This window comes from Fundulus heteroclitus, chromosome 11, assembly GCF_011125445.2.
Source record: "Fundulus heteroclitus isolate FHET01 chromosome 11, MU-UCD_Fhet_4.1, whole genome shotgun sequence".
Taxonomy (NCBI): domain Eukaryota; kingdom Metazoa; phylum Chordata; class Actinopteri; order Cyprinodontiformes; family Fundulidae; genus Fundulus; species Fundulus heteroclitus.
The window spans coordinates 32,665,222-32,689,764 of NC_046371.1; the positions used below are offsets into that span (position 1 = coordinate 32,665,222).

At 39.9% G+C, this 24,543-nt stretch overlaps 1 protein-coding gene across 4 annotated transcripts in view; it reads right to left on the minus strand.

The window, feature by feature from the left end:
• Positions 1-24,543, minus strand: part of mtmr4 (myotubularin related protein 4) — a 66,030-nt gene that overhangs the window by 38,211 nt on the left and 3,276 nt on the right. Inside the window, exons 1-3 of one of the 4 annotated variants that reach the window (XM_021309797.2) lie at positions 21,465-21,582; positions 20,315-20,436; positions 2,602-2,691 (exon numbers count right to left, since the gene is read on the minus strand). In XM_021309797.2, the coding sequence (XP_021165472.2) occupies positions 2,602-2,691; positions 20,315-20,329 (105 nt within the window). In that variant the 5' untranslated portion in view covers positions 20,330-20,436; positions 21,465-21,582. Of the gene's footprint in view, positions 1-2,601; positions 2,692-12,634; positions 13,162-20,314; positions 20,437-21,464; positions 21,583-24,543 lie in introns of those variants that run through there. The other 3 variants (XM_012851116.3, XM_021309795.2, XM_021309796.2) reach the window with 3 other exon arrangements.

Here is a 24,543-nt window from a genome sequence, read left to right on the forward strand (position 1 = left end):
ATCTGGAAAAACTAATCCATGCGTTTATATTTAGTAGAATTGATTACTACAATGGGTTTTCACAGGACTTCCTAAAAAGTGGGTCAGACAGCTGCAGCTGATCCAGAACGCTGCTGCCCGCGTCCTCACTAAGACTAAGAAAGTAGAGCACATAACCCCAGTTCTAAAGTCCTTACACTGGCTCCCTGTATCTCAGAGAATAGACTTTAAAATACTTCTGTTAGTCTATAAATCCTTAAATGGCTTAGCACCTAAATACATCACAGACTTGTTATCAGTGTATCAACCCTTCAGACCATTAAGGTCTTCTGGCTCCAGCCTACTCTGCATACCTAGAACCAGAACTAAACATGGAGAAGCAGCATTTAGTTCCTATGCTCTGCTTATCTGGAACAAACTTTGACTGTTCTAGTTAAACAGTTTTACTGTTTTTAATGTTCTTTTTTGTTACTAGATTCTATCCCTACTTGTTTTTATTCTATTTTCTATCTACATTTTATTATTTTGGTATATCTTAATCATGTAAAGCACTTTGTATTGTCTTGTACTGAATTGTGCTATATAAATAAATTTGCCTTGCCTTGCCTTGTTAAACACAAAGTGCAACAAACAACAAACAAGTCTATGTATTAAACAGTTTGACCAGTACTTAATGCTATGGTGAGATTCCTGAAAGTTTCTGGGGGAAAAAAAGTATTATATAAACTCTAAAACAAGTAATAAAATTAGATTATCTCAGTGCTGCAATTTTCTTCCCTTCCATGTGGAGCAAACCCAGTTTAAACATACTACTGACACCTAGAGGACGTGTCTAATCCATTAATTATTACATAGCCAAAAATTGCAGACCTCTGCTATTTGGAAATTGCGTTTTTTGAAATTATATTCCAAATACAATTAATTGTCCAGCCTTAATCACTGAATGTATAAAAATATTAAATGTATCCTATACACTGTAAGAAACACTTCTTAATGTTAGCCTGCAACAATGTGAAGCAGAGAATTGGACACCAAACTAAAGCCAGAGCTTTAAATGTACCCAAATGTGACGTACAAGAATTGGATTAAAAACCTACAAATGCTGCTCTCTGGATGCATTCATGCCGCGGAGCATTGCGTAGTGCAGATCGAAGAGGGCTGTTTGGCGAGCTAATAAGAGCTAGCATTAGCTTATGTGTTCGGGAGGCTTATAACTGCGCTGGTGCAAGTTCAAGAGCTTCTATTGCTGTCAAACATATGTCTTATCCTGACCGCTACGCTCATTTTTAATGAGCATAAGAGTCTAATTTCAGTGTCAATTTGAAAACTTTAGGTGTAATGGCCCGCTAGGCTGAAATGCGCTGGAATGAACCCTGTTCACCTATGTCATGGAACATGTTGCATTTTGGAAATTTCAGAGTTAAGGTACGACCATGCTCGCCAATAAAAGACCGTTCAGAATGTCAGATTTGTTATTGTAATACAAATACAAAGTTATTATTACACTGTTTTATAGGGATGGCTGTGTGATGTCACTGTCAGTATACATAATTAATGACTACTAAGCGGTAAGGTCCGAAATATTCTGAATCCTGCTAGATTTTATTAACGAACGAAAAAAAATTTATTACCCGATTTGTCTTGTGGAAACTGAAACTGGCAGCAATTGCTCATGAAAAAGAGGAGACTGATCAATTTTACCTGAGGACAGCTGCAGCTCACTCTTAATCCTGCGCAGTGTGCAGACTTTCCCCATCAAGCCAAAAATAAACTGATCAGATTATTTTAGAAAACGGCTGTCCAACACAGCAGCAAAGCAGATGTAATTCCATCACTCAGTGCTGTCAGGGTTCACAGGGGGAGAAGCCGTAGCATCTCACCACACAATGGTATTGTATGTTGTTGTTCTTAGAGTATGTCGGGTAAACATATCTTGTTATAATTATATTGTTTCAAAGAGTTTGAGTGTAAAACGTTAGGTTTAAACTGTGTTTCATACACTGGTAAACACATTTAAATTCATCTTTAGGTCATCTCAAATTAATTGCATACAGCAGAATATATATGCTACAGCGATGCCTCATCAGAAGAGCACCTCAGCTGGATTCAAGTGCAGATCGTTTTCATGCACCAGGTTGCCCGATTAACTTTCTTGTTGTTATAATAAAACAGAATAATTGGCAAAAGGTCTTGGGTTGTAATCTCTACTATAATGTGAGGCCTTCTACCTGCTGAAGCACCATCCTGGTAAACCACACAGCAAAAGACTCTTGAAACGTTTATAGCTAGCAGGGTTTCCCGCAGCGCTATCTTGGCGAGTCAGCCGCCTCGCCAAACTCGCGCTACCGCCTCGCCAACATTCCCAAAAAAAAAAAAAAAAAAAAAAAAAAAAAGGGAAAAAAAAACCTAACTCGATATGCTTGCATGTTTATTTGATGTTAACACACGTTTTTTTTGTTGTTGCTTTTGCGCGTGCATATAGTGAATGGCAGGGAAAAAATACATGGATACGCCCCCACCCCCCACCCCAACTCACCGCCTCGCCTAAGCAAATTCCTGCGGGAAACACTGGCTAGGGTATATGAGAGTAAATGAGTATTTTATGGAAAATATTCTGCTCACCTGAAGGCTTTCATCCTCCTTCACCAGTTCCTTCTGGGGGAACAAGTCCTTGGCCTTGATGTACTCCAGACTGGGAGGCCCCTCTTCACCCTGGTAAATGTAGAGCAATGCATTTAATATTATACATAGTGACACTATAAATATGATGTAGGACAAAAAAGGATATGTACACAAAAGGGAAAACGTATACAAAGACCACAGGATGAAGCCAAAGACCAACACTTGGAAGGGCCAAAGTCAATATTCTCACCGTCCCTGAATTGAAAAACTTTAGAAGAGAAATATCCTTTACTGTCATACAGTGGGGAATTAAGCACTTCTCAGAGTTGTTAGCCTCTTTTGTAAAACAAATGCCAAGAAAAATTCACAATCTCCAAGCTAATGCAAAGTAGATTAAAAACTAAGGACTCCTAAAATACACTTTCAGTAAGCAGCGATGGCCTAATGTTAAGCAAGCCCCCTTTTTCAATCCAACAAGCAATAAAGTCTTATGAAGTTCATGCCAAATGGATGGCCTACTAAAATTAGACTGCGATTCTTCAAGTGGAGGCAGAAATGACAAAGAGCAAGGAACAAAAGAAGCCAGTCAGCGGCATCCTTTTCCAGCCACGGGTGCTGGTGCTCTATTCAGACTGAATGGACACTTATCAAGTCATACTTTAAATCCCTGGAGAGAATAAAGGGATTGCACTGAAGGACCTGAATAAGGCCCGTCTTTTCTTTTAATTGACCAACAGAAGTTACATAAGACTGTTTCACCTCAACAGCCTCCAGGACCTAATATCTAAACTGTAATTATAATAATTTTAGCGTTTAGAGAACATTCAGCAATTTTTTTCAGACAAGCATCTCAGCAACTCTGCCCTTGAAAGTAGAATGAAAGTCCTTGCTTTGTGCTTGATTTTTCAAGATGCGTACCCTGTCCCATAACAAACCGCCAACAAATAAAGGAGGCAAGCCCTCGACAATATCAACCCTTGAAGAGCTCCAGACTGGCTGGCAATGACTATCATCTAACGCTCCAAGCAGCTAATTAAACCGCACAATAAGCCAGCCACCCGTTGAGCTGGCTGGTCACAGATAGACAGCGTGCCCACAGCGACAACCCCACCCTTACAAATCACCAGCATGCTCACAAGCCCATTTCAAAAGGTAACCACATCATAGGTTATAACCTGAGAGCTTTAAGATTATGTTTCCACCTGCATAATGCAACAGTTCACATTTGCGAAGAAAAACCCCCCACATCTTTTGAACCTCTTCACATTTTATGTTGTAAGCATAAACTTCAAATAGGGATTTCATGTGATAAACACAAAGTAGATAAATGTGAAATGGAAGGAGATTGAGACATTTGTATTTTTAAAATTAAAGCATATGGTACACTGATATTTTCCCCAACATGTCAATACTCTGTACAACCACCTTTCACAGTCTTTTGGGATACGTCTGTACCAGCTTTGCTCATTTCTTCTCTGCAAAACAGTTCAAACTCCGTCAGACTGGATAGATAGCATCTGTGAATAGCAATTTTCAAGTCATGGCTTAGAATTTCGGTCAAAGTTAGGTCTGGACTTTGACTAAGCCATTCTAAAAGGTGCATTCAGACCGCACGTGTGGCGGCCTGAGCGGCAGATTTACATGATATCCCAGGGTTCTCCCCAGAGGATGTAATAAGGGCACAGCACCCCTATACTCATAGCGCAGCTATACTGATTTTCAAATCTAAGGTGTTTCTTTCCTATTTTCCCCGATCATTTTCCTCAAATTTATCGAAATTCCTCAACCTGCAAGTCACTTTGCACGGGCGGCATTGTTTTCTGACCTTAAGAAGAACTTGGTGTTGGATATTTTCTAATGTATCTTAAGTTGTATATTTAGAGTGGATTGAAAGCCCCCCGGGTGAAATTTAATAGCCCCCCACTATACTCAAAATTTCTGAGAAGAACCCTGTACTCCTATGTACAGGTGTGGCACAGGAGTGTTGTGGCACAAAGAGAGGCAACAGGCGCGTTTCTAGCAATGTAGAAGGCGCGATTATGACTGTTAAATAATTGACCTGGTTGCGGTCACCCCAGGTGCTTTTTCTGAATAATGTGCGACTTCTATTGCAGACTTCTGTAGTAATAAAAAGACTCTTGAAACCAAAACTATATTTTACCATATTTAATCTAAAAAGCAGAGGGATATTTAAAGCTTCAGTACTAGGCTCTCATACACAACAACGCAACGGGTAGATTTCCTTGCGTCCGAGACACCCGTTAATTTTTTACAAAGACATTAAATAGGACCCATTGTGTCCATCCATTCAGGGGCGTGCCCAGTATGATATCAGTGCTCCATTCATCCCATTGGGGGAGAAGACCATGCTGTAATGCAGACGTGTCCTAGCTGACACATATTCTCCTAATCAGTCTTTCTGTCTAATCTAAGTATCTAAGTAATCTAAGTGTCAGACTATGTGCTTACAGAGTCCGTTTATATGTAATTCCCATGGTAACCGATATTGCAGTCCAGTCTCTGTAATCTCATAATCTCTAACATGACAATTAAAGAAAAGACAGAGCAACAATAACTGACAAAAAGGATGTGAAGCAACAGTTGTTATAGTTGAAAAACCTGAACTTTTGTGTCTTGTCGCATTGCGACCCCCCATGTCACAGCCGTGTGGCTTTGACGGAGACAAAGCAGTTATTCAACATGGAATAAAAGCTGATACTGACAGTCTGTTGTATGACTCAACCCATTATTACCACAAACACAAGTTGAGATAGGAGCAAGTCTGCAGAGGGAGGAGAGTGAGGAGGCTGGAGTGGCAGACAAGTGAAAGCATCACTAGATAGCGCCATTGTACTGCTGTATTTCTGGCTTGTCGCCCACTGCGCGAACTGCTGGCGATATGTCAGGTGAGCAACAGCACGCACAATGGCAACATTGTGGCCGTATTCGCGTTCGGTGTAAACACACCTTAACACATTTAGCTAAACCATACCATTCTAGCTTCTGCTGTATGTTTAGGGCCGTCCTGCTGCAGGGTGAACCTGTGTCTCAGTAACAGGCATTGTACAACCTAAATAAAGGATTTTGTTGAGGACTGCCCTGCATTTTCATCCAGCCATCTTCCCATTTAGGCTAGGCAAGTTTATTTATATAGTACATTTCTGCCCAAGAGTGTATACATTTTATATATATATATATATATATATATATAATATATATATATATATATATATATATATATATATATATATATATATATATATATATATATATATATATATATATATATATATATATATATAATTTCTTAAAGAGAGATTAGCAGCAGGTCAAGGCTTTACAAAAGCCATATCTGACATGATTGGCGCATTACTATCAAAGATTTATTGCAAGACAATTCTTTGACAGTTCAGCAAAAAATCCTGGTTCCCACATGAAGCAAAGACACTTCAGACAACCCTTTGAACTTTGCTTCAACATTAGTTGGAAAACATCTTGTTGAACCTTTGCTCTACTCAAATTGTGACCTTTGACCCAAGTAGGCCAGGCCTACTTCAGCCTCATGAGCTTTTCTAATGGCCCCTGACAGCAGGAAGATGGTGACAGTGGCCATCGATCAGGAGCATCCTCAGAGATTCTGGCCACTACAAGAAGAGCTCAGCAGTCTCGGGCTGGTGGAGCTGTCCCTGCCACCTAGTGCATGCGTGCTTTACCTGAAACGTTTACTTTAATCTCACCCTAAGAAAATCAGCACTGATCAGTTCAGAAGAACATAAATGTGGTTCTTTAAGCAAACACGGAAATGCATCCTCACATGTGACTGCTCCAGTGTTACTAACCCATCAGGACCCTTGGCTATATGCCTTCTGCTGAGCCACAGTACAGCACTCTGCACCTGCTACAGAATTATAATATGCAGCTAGTCTGGTGAGAGCCCTGCTGGAGCACAGCGCACTGTAAAGACACAAGCAGATGGAAACTAAGCACTACTTCAGATAAAACGGTTACCTCGACAAGTTCATTTGGCAGTGAAACTAAACATTGGGAGAAGAAAAGAATTAGCGAACTAATAAAGACATGATTGTGGCAACGTTTACATGGAACCATAACTAAAAATCTCCTGGAAATTATCTTGAGATTTTCAGCATCCTAAAACCTTTTAAAGATTATGCCGTTTAAAATAGCTGTTCAAACTCCACACTGATAACCAAACACATGCAGCCCAGCGCTCTGGTTTAGTTTATTCCTTTCTACAGAGCAGCAGACACAGTGGCTTACAGTAGATTAAAGGGAAAACAGGGATGCTCCGACTTCAAACCAACTCACAAAGATGGAGCACAGCTCTTCCTGCACGCAACACACTGTTTTTGCTTCGTCACTGCTCTGAGCCAGAAAGCCCCCCCTAACCCTGGTCTATCCAGCCCTCAAAACTGGAGCGGACAGCCATGTCACACACGCGCCTTAACGTATTACAGCTATAACCATCACTTTTCATGTCATGATAACATGCAAAACAGCAGCAGAAGCCTTTTCCCAGTTACCATGGCTGCTGACAAGATGCCATGACAAAGCAAATGAATGGCTTCTGAAATAAGTCTGTGTTTTATCTATTTAATTACGATCTGAACAGATCTGACGGCTGCCTGTGTGAAATGAATGAGTGGAACCTTTTGCGTGCATTTAAATAAAAACAAAGCCATCGGGGAGTTTAGGATAGTTAGAGGAGACTGAGAGGAACTGGCACAGATTTCACTAATAGGTGTCTGGTTGCCATAGCTACAACCAGCACTTTTTAAAGACAGAGTCCCTCTTCTGTAGCTTTTTTAAAACAATATTCTGCCTTTGCTGGATTATTTACTTAATCTGGCTTTGGCTTTGTCCTAGAGCTGCGCAGATTAGAGGAGCACAAAGCAAAGGTGACCTCTTGAGTTTGTGGGCAACATGTGCTCATATATCTGCCGATAAGTGTAAACTGATTTGTATGGATCACTTCAACCAGAAGATGCAGGTTGGCACAAAGTTGTACGTATTTTAAACAGCCTTAGATAGATTGAGGTATTTAGAACAGCTTTGTGATAAGGACTGTCTAATATTAGGAAAACAATTGCAATACTGTTTCCAAATAGTTCATGTTTTCGTTTATCTTCCCAGTTTTCCTCCATCATCCAACTGGTCAAATATACTGTTGGCAGCACAAAGTAGGCATGGTTAACAGCATCATGATATACCGAGATTTTAAACGCTCCCTTTCCTAAAATGATACCATCCCTTTAATTTAAAGTCATTTTTATTGAGATGGCAGAGGACAGACGGGCAAGTGTAGTTTTCAGAGTACAGAGTAATGCTGCCCCTCCCCATCTGTTGCTGCACATTGCAGTCAGCTGGCTTAAAGAAGGCTACTATACCTTTAGACCTTTCTTGACCTATAAGAAAAACTAGCCTATTTAAGAATATCTCTAGTCACAAACAACATATTTTTCACACTGACTGTCCAAGTACCACCAATCACTGTTAAGAACAACACTCTAAAGACCCCCGCAGACTACTAGCAGCATTTCCTTCAAGCAGCCAAAAGCAAGTTGCTTAGCCGAGCAGATAGCCCAGTTCATTAACCAGCTAGTACTAATTTGTCATACTAGAGTTACTCTTTACAAAGTGAAAATGGCAAATGAGTACAGATGTTTGTGCAATACATATTTGAATATTACAACTATATTTAGCAGGTGCAAAATGGAAAGGTTTAAAAATATGCTGGCCGGTGATAATTTGTTTATTATATTAGCAGCAGTAGGAATATCTGTTTTGAATAGAAGAAAATAAATCAGATTAATCATTTTAGTTTTCCTTTTTGCTTAACTACTGCGATATCATCTCACAAGAGAGCCATGTGTGCCAAGGTGTGATGGGGGCAAAAAGAAACATCAATGAATGCCATAACCGAGACAGATGCAACATTTCTGAGTACGCTCCAAGATGAAAAGATGGCAGAGTCTGATAAATCTCTTCAAGCATACCCCTCTCCCCCATCCTCTTGCCAGATGAATATTTCATAGCCCACCATGTTCTAAACAATAAATCCTGGTTTTCTGGGCCCTCCTCCAAGTACTGAGAACAAAATTGAGCAGGAGCCGGTCGGGCCGTCCTTCAGGAAAGCAAAGTTGCTAACATACTGGTACCTTTGATAAATATACACTCATGGTGGTTAAAAAAAACAAAAACAAATTATTGCACTAAGTATCCTGCAAAAACTATTAAACAAATGTCAACAGCTGTATAAACTCCAGGATCTAGGCATGCGGCCTGCTACAAACATTTGTGAAAGATTGGGTAGCTCTCAGGAGCTCAGAGAATTACAGCTTGGTACTCTGATACCTGTGCAACAGGTCTAAGAGAGACATATCATGCCTCCGAGTAGTAATCTAATGGTTTTGCAGTTGACAGGCGAATCTCACTTATCTTCCTACCTTACGTCAAGTGTAATGTTAAGTGCAGAGTGGATTATAGTAAGAGTTTTTTCTTCAGAAAGTAGTCCCAGTGGAAAGACAGCATTACTGCAGTATCACCAAACCAATATGTTTGGACAAATTCTTGCTCCGAACTCTGTGGGAAACGTTTGGGGATAGCCGCTTCCCGCTAATACATGAGCTGTGCACCGCAGTGTGGAACAAGGTCCATCATGACACGTATGAGGTCGTTTTGTGTTGAAGAAGATAACCCTAACCCTAACCTCCACAGTCTTGAATTCGACCCAACAGAACATCTGAGATGAATTACAGAGGCGCCTGAAAGAGCTTCATGTCCAACAGCAGTGTCTAACCTCAAATGTGCTTCTGGAGGAAGAGTCAAAACGTCAATAGATACAGAACTAGGAACTGAAGCTGTTGTAGCAGCAACGGGTGGCTAGACATTATATTAAACCCTGTGAATTAAAAATGTAATGCCACCTAGATTCATATAAAATAACTGCAGGTAAGCAAATGTGTTTGGCAATATAGAGTATAAGGTAACAAATCTTGAGCTCTCCTGTGCCCTCACTGCTGGTTTTAGTGTTAAATCAGAATGCAATAAGATGGATGGCTTCCTCAGTCGCGACATCAGTCCTGTGAAGTCTTTTTGGAGGGAGACGAGCTGCGATTGTGTACAACAGGGATCACAGGTATGAAAATACAGCATGAAACAACACCTAAAGCCCATCTCAAAAAGCTTTTGGTTTTACTTACATGATTCGTTTAGCTAGTGGGAATAATCTGATCACACTCGTGGAAAAATCTAAATCAATTCAATTAGATCTTGGAGTTTAATTTAGTGTGAGCAACATATTGCACATGGAGCAGGTACAGAAGGGTTTTTAGCCCTCCGCTGATGGATGGTAGAGCGACAAGCCTGTGATCCATTTAGGTAACAGAGGATGTGGATACTAAATTATACAGACAGTGACGTAAAAGAAGAAGTGCCGACTCAGCTGCGCCACAGACATGTTTAAGGCAGATCATAAATTGTGTAACAACTGGCCACCTTTTTCAAGACTACAGGAGCGGGGAAAACGGCAGCAGCACGCTACTTCATATCCGTTTAATATAATGTTTTCACTGAAATAAAAGCTGGAACACAGCTAACATGTCACAACAACATCCAATCAAGAAGCTCCCATGGTAGTGCGGAAACCTGATGCAAGGTTTCGGTTCCTGCACAAAGGGAGCGAGAGATTCCAGCGGGCACAAACAAGATGACTTTTCATTTCTATTTTTAGGGATGTTTGAACCAGTTTTGTGTAAAACCTTGCTTGCCCTGAGCCTCTTTGGTCATCTTGTACGAGAAGCACTTAGATTTCAAATATTGCTGATGTAAAAATAGACTGCGGTCCAAATGTGAAAGTTTTAGCAAGAATCAATGTTTTTACTCAGGTATTATTCCTTTCTTCCAATAAGCACCCAGGGTTTCATTTAGTCAATCTTTCCTTCAAGTACCCTAACCTAACCCTACCAAAACAATTGTTAATCCACCCTAAGGCTCAACTTTAGAGGTCCTCTTGAAAACTCCTGCCCCCAATTTAGCTTCCAAAACGTACTTTCTGTTCTCTATTTTAGTCACGTCTCTATTTTTTTTATTTAGTCTTGGGTATCAATTTCTTTTAAAAACTGTAGATCCTTCTAAACATATATACACTCATTGAACTTTTTTTACACTGCATCATATTACAAACACAAACATCTTTGGGTTTCATTGGGATTTTCTGGGATAAAGTAAAAGAAAGTTCAATATATTGTTAAAGAGAAATAATAAAAATAGTTTGTCAGAGAACATCATAATCCTGAAGAAGACAGTTCAGATATAAAAGGTTCGGAGAGTTTTAAAGCACCATTGGGTTATGAAATAATATTCCAAGCTTTGAACATCTCTCAGGGCACCGTTCAATTAATCATCTGAACATGGAGGGAATCCAGCAAAACTGCAAAGACGGACTACAGGGCCAGGTGAGCATTAAGGAGGGAAACATGGCAGCAGCATCATGCTTTTTCAGCAGGAACAGGAAATCCAGTCAGAGTTGGTGGGAAGTTGAGCGGAAACAAATACAGCAAAATACTAGAAGCATACCAAATGTATTCTGCATAAGTTTGGAGACTGGGGCAGAGGTTCACCTTCAAGCAGGATACAGACTATAAAAAGACAGAGCTACAATGAATAGAACAAAACGGCAAACATTTTAGTCATTAGATGCATTAAAAGGTCCTAGAAAAAACCACCAGCTGTAATTTCAATAAAAGGTGGTTTTACAAAAGGATTGTCTCAGGGTGGCTGAATATAAATGCACACCACATTTTTTAGATTTCTATTTGTAATAGCCATCATTTTCTACACATTTTACAAATACGCAGTATTGTGTTGTTCTATCACATAAAATCCCCAATAATTTCCTCTAATTGTATGTCTGTATGTAATGTGACAAAGTTCAAGGAGTAGTTATACTTTTAGAAGGGACTGTATGTCCTTGGCTATTTTGGCTAGATTAGGACTTGATTATTCTTATGACGTTTAGCTGGCTGGATAAATATTACTATTTCTTTCTTTTTTTTTTTGTAGATGAATACAACCCTCTACACTTGACTTTTTATTTAGTCCCAGTTGCCATGTGTTAGCATGGGATACCATGCATCAGGATGCTTCAAAACTCACGAAGAATGCAAGAGAGGACTTCCAACTATGCACCAGATTGAATTTTGATTAAAGCAGTATCACATTGCTTTTATATCTATAATCTTTGCATAAAAGAAGTATCCTTACAGTTTAAAATTGTAAAGTATTTTTACTGTGCAAGTTATAAGTTAGAAGAGGCTGACTTTTACCATCCTTCAACTGTTAATATGAAAGTAGTTGAATATCATATCAGTAATTATGTTAGTATTTCAAAGGTAGGAAGGCGAACTCGGAGGCATTCGATGGTTAGTTAGATAGAAAAGTTGCTGAAAGTTAGAACGGACAACAAAGCGTCAACATTACTGAAAAGTCAGGAGGTTAATATGAAGCATCAGCTCATTCTGGTCCACAGACATCCAGTTAGATTGTCCTACCTAAGGACCTTTTCATTGCCCCATTTCAACATTCAACACAAGAATAAATCCTGTTTGACATCAGCCTTGCTTGTTTTCTACAAACAGGCCAGCTGTACCCCTCCGCTGCAGTTAACAACTCCTCTTTGGAAAAGCAACAGAGTGGCACATCTTGTTCTCACTCAGGGCACAAACGTTTTTACCCTGACCTTCTCCGGACCAAACATTTGCGACTAACAAGAGAACAAAGTAGTTATTCATCTTCTTACCGTAACAAACCAACCAATATTATCTGAAGTTTGTGATACTTCATAACTGTGGCACTAATGCCCCCCCCCCCTCCCCATTGATGAGAAAGGAGGCACACGCACACACACACACACACACACGCAGGTGAGCTGGAGGGAGAGAAAAAAAGCAAGAGTACATCCAATGTAATGTGAACTAGGACAAAAATTAACACCGTAGCAGAAGTGTGAACTTACAAAGCAGTTGAGCATGGAGCAGGACACCCTTGCTGCGAGGCTCATGTCGAGGAAAAGCAAGACTGTGCCTGAAACGCAAGCAGCACGACTGCAGCACGAGGAGCCGGCATAACCATCCTTCTCCCTGCCGCCCCGGCCCCCCCTTAACCCGTTTACCCCCAGCCACCTTTAGCGGGTTTCTCTCTCCTTATGATGACACGCTAGTCTCATTTAGGATCCCAAACCCAGCCCCCCCCCCCTCCCCCCACAACTCCAAAGAGGGGAGAGGGAGCGCGGCGGAGTGTAAAGACAGCCCCTGTAGTACGGCTGAGAAAAAGAGGATAGTCCATGAAAGGTACAAAGAGGAGCCGCAGTCCGACTAAGCCGCTGAGCTAAAACTGTGGGAAAAGCTCAATAAGCCTGCAGATGGAGTATGGGCAGAGAGGAAAAAATGGGAGAACGGAAGACTGAGGGAACTGCCTGATGCTAAGCTCCACCCTCTGCATGTGCATCAACCACCTTCTCTCCCTTTGACATGCCAGTATCTCTCCCCCTGTATCACTTCCATCTCATACTCCTCCCCCTCCTCGTTCACCCTATGGTGATAGCTCCTTATAGATATACGGTTACTGCTGAGCATCGTAAGCAGGAGAGAAAGCTGCCACGCACGTGCCATCTGACAACCGCAGTGTACTGCACTCCCCTCTGAGGTGCAGTTGTGCGACGAATGCACTGGACACAGGCAGACTAGATAAAAACAAAACCACCTTACGGCCAAACAGAAAAGAAGGGGAAAACTGCTTATCTGTTTGGCTCATCAAAAAAAAAGCAGAACTGGATCTGGTGCAGCATCACCTGGTTATCTGAGGACACAGGGCTGGGTGGGGGTGGTGGGGGTCTGAAGGAGAGTGAGTCTATTTGGAGAGCTCTGGTGACACAGCGTTATTGAGGATACTTGCTCTCCACCGTCTCTGAACGTTTGGGACTGCATCTTTGGACGCAGAGCTTTAAAAGGGGGAAGGTATGGAATATAAAGACCCTGCTCCTCCTGCAGTCGTGACAACTACTCGCCGACAGCTGCCTGACCCCACATTATGTAACATGTGTAATGAAGTACACAGCATAGGCTAGAGACGAAATGCAGCACTGCCAAATATTTATCTCACTGATGAAGGGATGAGGTTCTACATAAGGCTGAGGACTTGGTGGTGATTATTATAATTTTTTTGGTGTGTGTGTGTGTGTGTGTGTGTGTAGGGGGGGGGGGTGGGGGTTCTGTTAAATCCTATAATTAAGGAATCAGGTGCTTCAAAGGTCAGTTAAGTAAACAGTGAAAAGGAATTTTGGAGGGCAGTAAGTTGTAGACGTAAAAATGTGTTCAATTGTTTGGTATCTAAATGTGATCTTTAAAGATACAACTAGACTGTTTTAGTTACAAAACCGAGCCAACCACTTTGATAAGAATTTAACAGAGCATTTTGGTCCAGTCAATCGTTATTCAGTGTGGATGCTGTCCGGCAGAAAACCACAAGGTGAAGAAAATATCAACTTAGTACCGCTAGTTTTTAATCCACATTTAGCTAGTTTAGCTGCAACGTAAAGTAACAGGACAATTGGTTGGTACAGCTGTAGTTTGCCAATGAATGCACCGTTAAACTTTAAATTCTTATTTGTGCTTTGTCTTTAAGAAAATAAGAAAGAACAATAAAAAGTACTTCTTAGTTGGGATTCTATTGCAAGAATAAATGCCAGTATCTTGTTTATGAACTCTCGTTTATGAACTCTCGATTGTGCAGATGTTTTGTACTACAGTGCAATTAAGAAATTATAAATTGACAAACATTGCTTGCTGTGTACTTGATAATCAATATAGTTTAAAGCTAATTAATTTGAATGATTACATTCTTATTACTAAAGAAAAAAAAAAAAAAAAAAAAAGGGGGGGGGGGGAGTGGCTAAAACTAAATATTGCCAACCAAATTTTGCTGGAATTTAATCAATTTATTTAACCCTTCTACTCAGAAACATTACTTCCAATTTATCCAAAATAAAATTTATGCAGATTTAGGATGCATAATTAATCCCATTTGCAATTTTGTCGCAATTTTAAAAAATTAATTTAAAAAAAATGCAATTTTCAAATCACAGTGGTCTGCAATTTTTGGCTATGTAACAATTAATGGATCAGACGCGTCCTTTATGTGTCGGTAATATGTTTAAAGTGGGTTTGCCTCCACATGGAAGGGAGGGGAGTTGCAGCAGTGAGATAATCCAATTTTATTACTTGTTTAAGATTTTATATAATCAGACTATTTAACCAGAAACTTTCAGGAATCTCACCATAGCAAGTACTGATCAAATTGTTTAATACATAGAGTTGTTTGGTGGTTGCACTTTATGTTCAACAAGGTTTGATGTCCAACTCAATTAAAAGCTGTTCTCTAGAATAATAATATTCAGATTAATAAAAACTGTTAGATTTCTTGTTTTAAATTGTTCTTGTTTACAAACATCTTTATGTACAGGCCATTTTTGTTTCTGGTGCTTAATGCAGAGAAAAGTCAAAATTAAATCGCAATTGCAATTATCGTAGAAATATATCGCAGTTTAGATTTTTGGCAAAATGGTACAGCCCTACTACAGATCATTACAATGATTTCCATCTGGTAAAATTCAGACAGTTTCTTTTAGTTGTGCATGTAAATAAAAACTGAAACTAAAAAAAACTGAAGCGAAACAATGGATTTTAATAGGGGATTTTTAAAATCTATTTTTATGCCAGTGGAAGTGTTTTATAGTTTCAATAAGGGGAACCATTCTCTTTGTGTAGTTTTTTCCCTTGGAAAAAAACATTTTTTTTATTACTTTAGAGACAAACAAAAACAAAGTTCTGAGTGATGAAGAGCTTTATGCACCAGCTAGAAGCAGAAAATGGAGAAAGCAGAAGCAGAAAGTAAACAGTAAGAGGTTTTCCAGGTGTGTCTTGAGATGTCAGGTGATCTATTCATACTGCGATATCACCTGACATCAATTCTCTTCCACTGTCAAAACAATCATTAAGATTATTTTTATATCCAAGACAATCGCCACATCATATACATTACTGTGTAAAAGTATTTAGAACCGCTGAAGCTTTTCATATTGTCGATGGGGTTTTTGGGCATCACAAAATTGTGGGTTACAAATGATTAAGTTTTGTATAAGCGTGTCAGAATAAGGAGAGCTAATTACATGCCACACTTCAAACATTTTTATTTTCAGTTTAAAAAAAAAAAAAAGAAGCACATCTTACAGGAATTGGTTACACTAGATTTAGTGGTATTAAAGTAAAGCGAGGGGAGAAGAGAAGAATTGCATTTATTTATTCTCACATTTCTCATAATAAAATTAACTGAAGCTTAGTGTTTTAACATGATAAACTTCTAAAGCACTGTATACCTTACTTGTTTGTTCACGGCATGTTCCCCATTGGACTAAAGACAAACAAATTTATACTCATAATCATGTCCCAATACCTTATCTCTTTTTTTTTTTATCTTGGCATAAATTTTTATTTGCAACCTGAAACTCCTTTGATTATACATGTAGTTAAAAATTAACAGAGAACTTTTGAAATGAGTAAATAACCTGTAAATGAAGGTAGCCACGGCTAATGTGTGATTCTCTGTCTATTTCAATTCAAACGCTGCTTTAACCAACCACAAAAGTGAGCAGTAGATTTAGGCTCCTGTTTCAGGGTTTATTTTAGGAAAACAGGGCAGCGAGTCACCAATGCATGGTGTCAGCCTACATGTTCAAACACAGATATAGAAGTAAGGAGTGGAGAAGAGGTGAGACGTTTGGCTGGATGACCTACTGGTCAAATCAGTAAAAGCCAGACCAAAAACCTTTCTGCAAACCTAAGAGTCGTTGCAAAGCGTAAAAATATGATTTTACTGCAGGACTCACCCTGGCAATTTCAATAATTGGAAGAAAGGATTACCTGAAGCAGCTTTATGTAAAAAGTGCTCAATATTAGACACTTGTCCAGGGACTACATCTCACAGATGACAGAAAATGTATAACTCACAGAAGTTAGCGTCAGAGTTACATATTTGACTGAAAGCAAAGGAAGTAGTAAGCAACTAGACTACACAAACAAAATGTTAAAGAAGCAAAGGTCCCTTCTGTCCAATCATTAACAGCAACCTTAAATGAACCCTCGAGCCTCAACTACAAGCCCTATGGTTGCTTCTCAAACCACCCACACCTACGCAGGTTATATAATTGGTTTGAAACGAGCTGAACTTATTGGGAGCAGTGACACAAAACACACTTTGTTTGCGTGTGGGTATGTCAGCTTCTCTCAGCAACTCTAAATAATCATACACGGTAGCTTTTCAACACAGCGGGAACAGAGGCAAGAGTAAAATCATCGCCATTGTCATCGTTTCCATGCTCCTATTATCCTGCGAACAAATGAGTGGCATGAGCAGGCGACAGCTCTAACTCAGTACCTTCCATCTTGTTTCGGTGGAGGAGTGGAAAAAAAAGCTTGAGGCTGGGAAACAATTACAATCTGCCTCACACAAGAGGGGATTAACAGGATCATATTACCTGTAGTACAAACTGCCAGAAAGGAGCCACACAATCCAACCTGAGAATCTAAACATTAAAGAACAGCTCCAAAAACTGACAGAAAATACCCCTACCTGAACCCATCTAGCAGCTTATTGAAAGGATGACTTCCTGATGGAGCTAAAGGCCATAAAAGGTCAAACCACTTGATGCACAAATACTGCCAACATGCTTAAAAAAGTATAACTAATGCAACATTATGGCCCTGTGTGACTTCTGGTGTCTGAATAAGTTTAGGGTGTGTTCAGTACACCTACCATTGCTGTGTGGGTTTGGTTGCACGTTTTTAACATAACTATGACTGCACCCAACCAATCTACAGCACACTAGGGAAGGCAAGACTAGAGACCTGTCGGCTGAAGTAAAGCATGGAACTAGATTTGACTGCAGGACTCACCGGTTAGCATTCTCATTTCACTTGCCTCAGTGGGCACGTCATCGACCGTAACCACCTGAGCCTAAGCTTTCATTAAGAAGCCGAGCGCTGGGTAAACAAATACATCTAAAACTGATTTAAACAAAAATAATAATAATCTATGCATAATGCTCTCTACCCAACTTGTTGTGCTAACACTTTTGTAAGCTCTAAATATTTTTGCACACCAATTAAAAAAAGAACAAAACTGTTAGTCTCCTGCCTGTGATTATGTCAGCTGTGCAGCAGCGTCTTGCACAGCAAAGCATCATAGGGTTATTGCGTGCGCATAGACTGGAAAAGCACTGAAATGTGTCAAAATAAATGATCAAAAAGTCACATCAAAACAGACAAGCATGCTAATGTTAGCCTAGCGCTTCAGCAAACTGATCCACATAAAAACATCACAGGAGTAATGCCTGAGTTTCCTGAAGACTAGCTGGATCTCCAGATGATCCAGCCTTTTGGCTTACGTGTGGCCAAAACATTATAGATGCTTCCTTAACCTAGTAGATTTTGTGTTGGAGCAGCATCAATATTTCCTACATCTGGTCGTCAGGTGAAGCTGGCAATGCAGCGTCTTGCATGTCATTGGTGAATAAGTCAAGTGCTGTGCCATCACAGTACTAATGCAGAGCAAATAATGCTGAAGGGATATAGCGTTGTATTTTACTGTATATACATGCCATTGATTTTCAGAAAGTATGTACACAGTACAAACTGTACAAACAAATGCACATTTGACTTGGATCAGTATATGGACAAAAACACCTGGATAGGGCTATCCCTATTCTCAGCTTAATTTACAGCGGCTTTTGCACATCTCCAGAAGTTCAGTTCTGTTTAACACTTGTGTTTTAAATGTAAGACCAACATGAATTTTGAGTAGCTAATTTTATACTTATAATACTTATAATTATTTTACTGAATGTGTGAAGCATTATAAATGTCAACTGAAGCTGATGTAACACCAGCTTTGGCAAGAGACTCCAGGCCCTTTGCATATAGGTTACCCAACTTTAGCATCTTCCAACTGTATACAGCGAGCTTCATAATAGTTCTGGATGAGGTTCTCAAGCCAATTACATAAACACAGGGGCTAAGCCCTGAGTGGCAGCTGTTCACATGCACGTGTGGCCGGCCCGGCTTGTAAACAAGAGACTGGAGAACAACACACAGAGAGATGGTGTGTGACATCACAGCATGGTCCATCTAAAAAGATATCTTTAGTTCTTCAAAAAACATTTTCCTAGTTCTTTCTATCCAAAATAATGACAATTTGGTTATTGCTCCTTTAACTAATTTCCCAGGAAGACAGAGCTGGTAGTGAATAAAGTAACCACAATTTAGTCATTTTATTGGCTTAAACCTACAATGTAAAGCAAGTAACATAAGTTAAGCAACAGAAATCTGATGTTCTGCAGGGAAAACGGAATGTCAAGGAAAAGATTCCCTTTGACTGGGCTGTTTGCATCTCCACTTTCCGCGGTTTGTATTTTTGCACAGCATAAAACCCTCATTCCTGAACGAGCACTAAAAAACACAAAATAAATGCTTCCAGGACATTAAAAAAATCATGAAAGAAGCAATTCATGAACAACTGTAATTAAGACATAGCTATATGTACTTTAAGACCCAACATTTGAAAATCCTGATGGATTTAGGACTTTTTTTGATCTTTGAGACATTTCAGAAATATTTTTGAATTACTTGAAACATATATTCAGTTTTGAGTTAAAAAAAAAATTGTTTTAGTGAGAATGTTCCTAACATTACTTTTCCCAGAACAACAAGGGGAGTCCACCAGAGGGAAAGTATAATCCTTAACAAAATGATGTGTAGACTAGGTTTATTCTATTCTAAAACACTTGATAATCTGTTTTGTTTGTAGTTTTATATGTAGCCTCTAGTATAGTGGGGTGTTCATGTAAATAGAAGGTCAGAGATGGACTTCTACACAGAGAATATATGTGACAGGAAGGCCAATAATAACTGAGACGTCTGCTACACTGCTTTCAGCGATTTAGCAGAAAGGCAGAATGTGAAGATGCAACACTGCCGACTGTGCAGCTCCGCTGTGGAACCAGGAGGAGTCACTAAAGCAGCAACAACTAGAGGATTCCTGACTAGTCTCCCAGATAAACGACAATGCGTCTTGTAATCCAAATACTAGTTTCAGAAAAGTGTAAAAGAATAACCCAACATGAGTCATGGATGAACCTGTCCAACTTTTTTTGTAAATGTCAACAACCATTCTTTCACATATTTTAAATCAACTGCATCAGTTGTAAAAAAAATTGTTAACTGATATCAACGTTTGACTTGACATTATATCTTTCTGCCCGTTTACAAAATGCACCATGTGATAACACTTAATGGCCAATCTGGTGTACAATAAAGTCTGATCTGGACGCATTTAACCTGTAATGACAGCGTCTTCAGTGTTGAGGTATGAAAAGGGGATTATGTAAAACTTGTGTGCAACTTGTGTGCGTTGTTTGGACCTGCAATCGAACCGTGATTTCCTGTAAACGAGTGAAGTTGTAACTTGCCGCTTCAGAGGAATGGTGCCCAGAGTTCAGAGAAACAAGTGGATTAAAATGTATCAGGAATCAGCAGGGGAGGATGGTTTTACGTCCAACCTCCCCTCCTCAGTGTGATTGGCTCACCATGTTGCCAGCCATGGCTGTTGTAGACAGAAACTGTGGGTGCTCCCCTTCAGACTCCTCCCCTCTCCTCTCCTCTCCTCTCCTCACCTCTCTGCTGGGCTCCGCCGTGCCAGCAATGGATCCTGCCAAGATAAAAAACACATTACTTTCAGACTTCTTCTGTTTGTGGGTGTTATTAAGCAAAGGGCTGGATTACAACGCCTCTTAGTGCAAAGTACAGTATGAACTAGAAAGCAGCAGAATATGAGCAGAGCAAGAAAAGACCCACAATCCAACAGCTCTGAGTGTTGGAGGTGAACGAAGGCTGACGGTTTGACTGGCTCCATAGGACAAGAAGTGCTCTCTCTCAGTAAATCGCTAGCAAAACAACAAGCAGCACACACGCAGGCAGCGCTGCAGGCGGACCTACAGGAACGTGCCAGACGTGAACTCCAACACCCATATAGTGACACGGGAACAGATCGGCTGACCCGACCAGAGATTCTCTGACTTATAGGAAACGCCAACTCAACATTCCCGGTCTGATTATCAGCAGTCAAGCAGATAACCGGAGGGATAACTTCTCTCCACACCCAAAACACAACAAGGAGCTCAGGTGGATGTGTTGACCTAAAAACAATAGATTCTAAAATCCCCTCGACAATGTTCATGCATTGTTCCCTGGGTTCCCACTTAGAAACAGCTAAAAGCATTTTTATACGTCTACCTCATCTGAAGACATGAAACTTCAATAGCACCATGCAGGCATAATAAAACTGAATATTCTGGAAACAGCGGCTCACTCAGAATGCACTGAATGAATGCGGCAGGATGAATGCGGAGTTGCTCCTGCAGCATGCATTCTGTGCATTCTTCAGCCTTTGCAAGTTTAGTCAGGAGGGAGAGGAACACGCCGAGTACAGGTTTACAAAACTTCATCGGACTTCAGACAAAACATGAGCAGTGTTGACTTTCCTGTGTTTAGGACTAGACTAAATGGTCAGAGTCTACTTTCACATGGTTCTGTCAAAGTTTTTACTTGGAACAGCTGTCTTCTCACTTCTCTAAGCTTTGCTTTTTTTACCGTGACACACCCCCTTTTGCACACTGCTCTACAGAATGAAAAAACTAGACATTCATTCCCGAACCTCTGCTTTAAATTTAATCTTACCTCAAAAAAAAGGGTGAGATCAGGCTTGTAGAGAAAACCTCGCTCTACTTTTTAAGGCTGGATTAGAGCTGGAAAGAGTTGCAGTAGCCTCCGTCTCCCAAACAGAAACTGGTTGTAATCGAGTCCATGACATACCTCCCTCCCTCCCTCCCTCCAGCGCTCCGTCACTACAGCTTACTCGAACCCCCTCCCACTCCGTCCCGCTCCATGAAGTGAAAGAAGCCGCGCTGCGGGCCACACGCTCTTAACAATTCACAATGTACACTCATGACTCTTAGAAGAAGGCTTTACTTTCAAACCCCAACTGCACGACACAGATCGGTCCATACAGGCGACGCTTCATATGTGCAGTTAGAAGAGATCTGATATCACACTCCAAACAATACGACACATTTTCCAGACTGGCTCTCCAACGTTGGATTTTGGAACTGGTAATTTTGCTAACATCCAGCCCTGCTAAGAGCTGCTGCACCAACAAACTGATCCAGAGATTCATCGTCCTTTAGGCGCTAAACTATTGTTAACAGTAGTCAACAGAACTAACTCTAAAGGCTGTGAATTACACACCACCTAACTAACTATTGTCTGCGGTACATCCTTAGTGATCAAAAGGTACCGAGAACAGCAGCCAGAAGCACCGTGTAAACGGTCTCATTAAAAGGGATCCCTTCATTTGTTCTCTCTGCTTACGCCAAAACATGACAAATTGAAAATGTCTAGAGGGGATTTTAAAAGTTTAATTCAGTTGGATATTTTCCATATTAATAAATACACAGTGACAATGGAAGCACAGCTGGGTAATAAGGGGTAGATTTTGACTGCACCACATCCCAAATAACAACATTTTAAGCACAAAAAAGACAGAAATTGTTTCTTTAGCAGATTAGTCACCATTAGTTGACACTATAAACAGGAAAGTTTAGATGGATTTCATCAGGTTCCGACACATTCAAGTTTCAAGACGTTCAGCGTTGTGTTTCTGAGCCAGACCTTCCCTCTTATGACCGTAAAGCCTCAATGGAAGCGGCCATGGACGACAAAGTTGTAGCAAACAGTGATGATGACAGTAATCGCCTTTAAAAAGTTCCCAATCCGTTTACATTCTGGGTTGAATTTCTTAGAAATGTCTGCACAACCAATTAACTGCAGTGCAGTTCATTTATAAAAAGCACCAATTCACACTAAATGCCATTTTAAGGCACTTTACAAGACAAACGCATCCAGTTTTTATATAAATCGAGTGCAACAACAACAGAGTGATTCTGCGCATCCTGTAACCTTCTTGAAGACATTACTAAACTAAAACTTACAAAAACCGGTTTCAAACAACACGCTTCATGTTCTTGTTACATTAACAGAAATAGAGGCGTCAGTTTAGGTGTTGCATATTCAGACAACCGGCAACAAGGGTTCTCTGGAAATCCACGTTACAAAACAACTCCAGGTAAAGTCCTGCGCCCTTGTCAGTCATGTGATTCCTCAAAAACACGGTTTGAACATCGAGTCACATGACTGAATGTGATGAAACAAAACTGAATCACAGTCCTCGCTGCAAAAATCATTCATCATTGCATGTCAAAGGGCTAGCTGGATGCAGTGTTTGGTATAAGATTTCACGCGCCATGCATGAAAATCCTGCATGCCAACAATATCTACGGCCAGTTGGCGTGACCCTTACTGCCCTGGACGGCCACTTTTGACGTAAGTTTTTAGTAGCCAGGCTGTGACGAAAGAAATAAAACGTCAGGCAAATGTGGGTTAATCTTAAACAATACAGTCAAAGCTATGTTCAAGCAATAGTATCACAATAATACAATTTTCCTCATATCATGACGCCTTTAACAAAACAAATAAAACACAAGTCTTAGTCGCACTAATTTAAAGTCACATCATTATCTTTTAAGAACAATCTTCAAGCAGGTATTAAGCATACTTTTCTGTGTTAAAATGTGTCTGATTTAATATTCTAGTTTAAATGCTGTGTTTTCATTAGCTGTAAGCAGAAAATCATCAGAATAAAAATAAAGGCTTGAAAACATCCAACTGTGTAACTGATCAGTGCCTGACTTGGTGAAATAAATGAACTTTTCAATTATGCTCTAATTTATTGAGATGCACTAATAAAATAAGCTATTAAATCTTGCCAATTTAGGTAGTTCAACTTTTTTTATAGGAAAAGAAAAAAAAAATTCCCTTTCCAATGTGTGAAAAATTTTAAGGGTATGAATGTGCAAGGCTCTTTAGCCTCTTGACCAACGGTTCGTTGTAAAAAGACAGTGTTGCTTGGAGCCCAGGGGCCACACAGCCAGCAGGTAGTCTGCTAAATATTTAAACTTTTGCCAAACTTCTGAAAGAGAGGAGGTGAACTCTAACGTTTCTTCTTCAAACGTACACTCCGTTTCTTAAGTTAACCCCCAGATTACAGGTCCCTGCAGTTCCAAAGAAAAAGTGCCATGTCATACGCCACGTGACCCATCTTCCACAGAACGTGTACAAACCGCCAAGATGCTCCTCATCGGAAAAGCAGGTTCTGCTACACATCATGAGTTTTAACCGGAAAAATCAGCCTCCCATAAACACATCGTTTCAGTTCCAATAAACATCTGTTCTGGAAAACATACAGATATAAATAAAAAAAAATAATCAAATCAGCACTACTGGGTTTCAATCCGGCATAAAAAGTTTATTATTAGTAAATTATTTGTCAAGCAGTCTAGTCCTTTGATATATTAAATAATTATTTTTGCTCTTTGACAATGTATTTTGGGAAAAACTGGTTAGTTTTAAACTAAGAACAACATGTGTTATTTTGCTATAACTTGTTTTAACTTGTGGTGGGAATCTATGACAATGTGTTATGGAAAAGACTGATTTTGTATTCCTTATTTTGCTTATATTTGCTGTATTCTGAGTTTGCAATATTATTTTGCTTCACACACTGCTGAGACGCTGGGAATGTTTTTTGTTTGGGAAACATGTTTTGGAAACGGGACGAACAGCTTAGATGGGAGGGAGAAGTGGCCACTCTCGCTCCCATCTGATACTTTGTTTATTAGTATAAAAAGGAGAGAACCGCCCT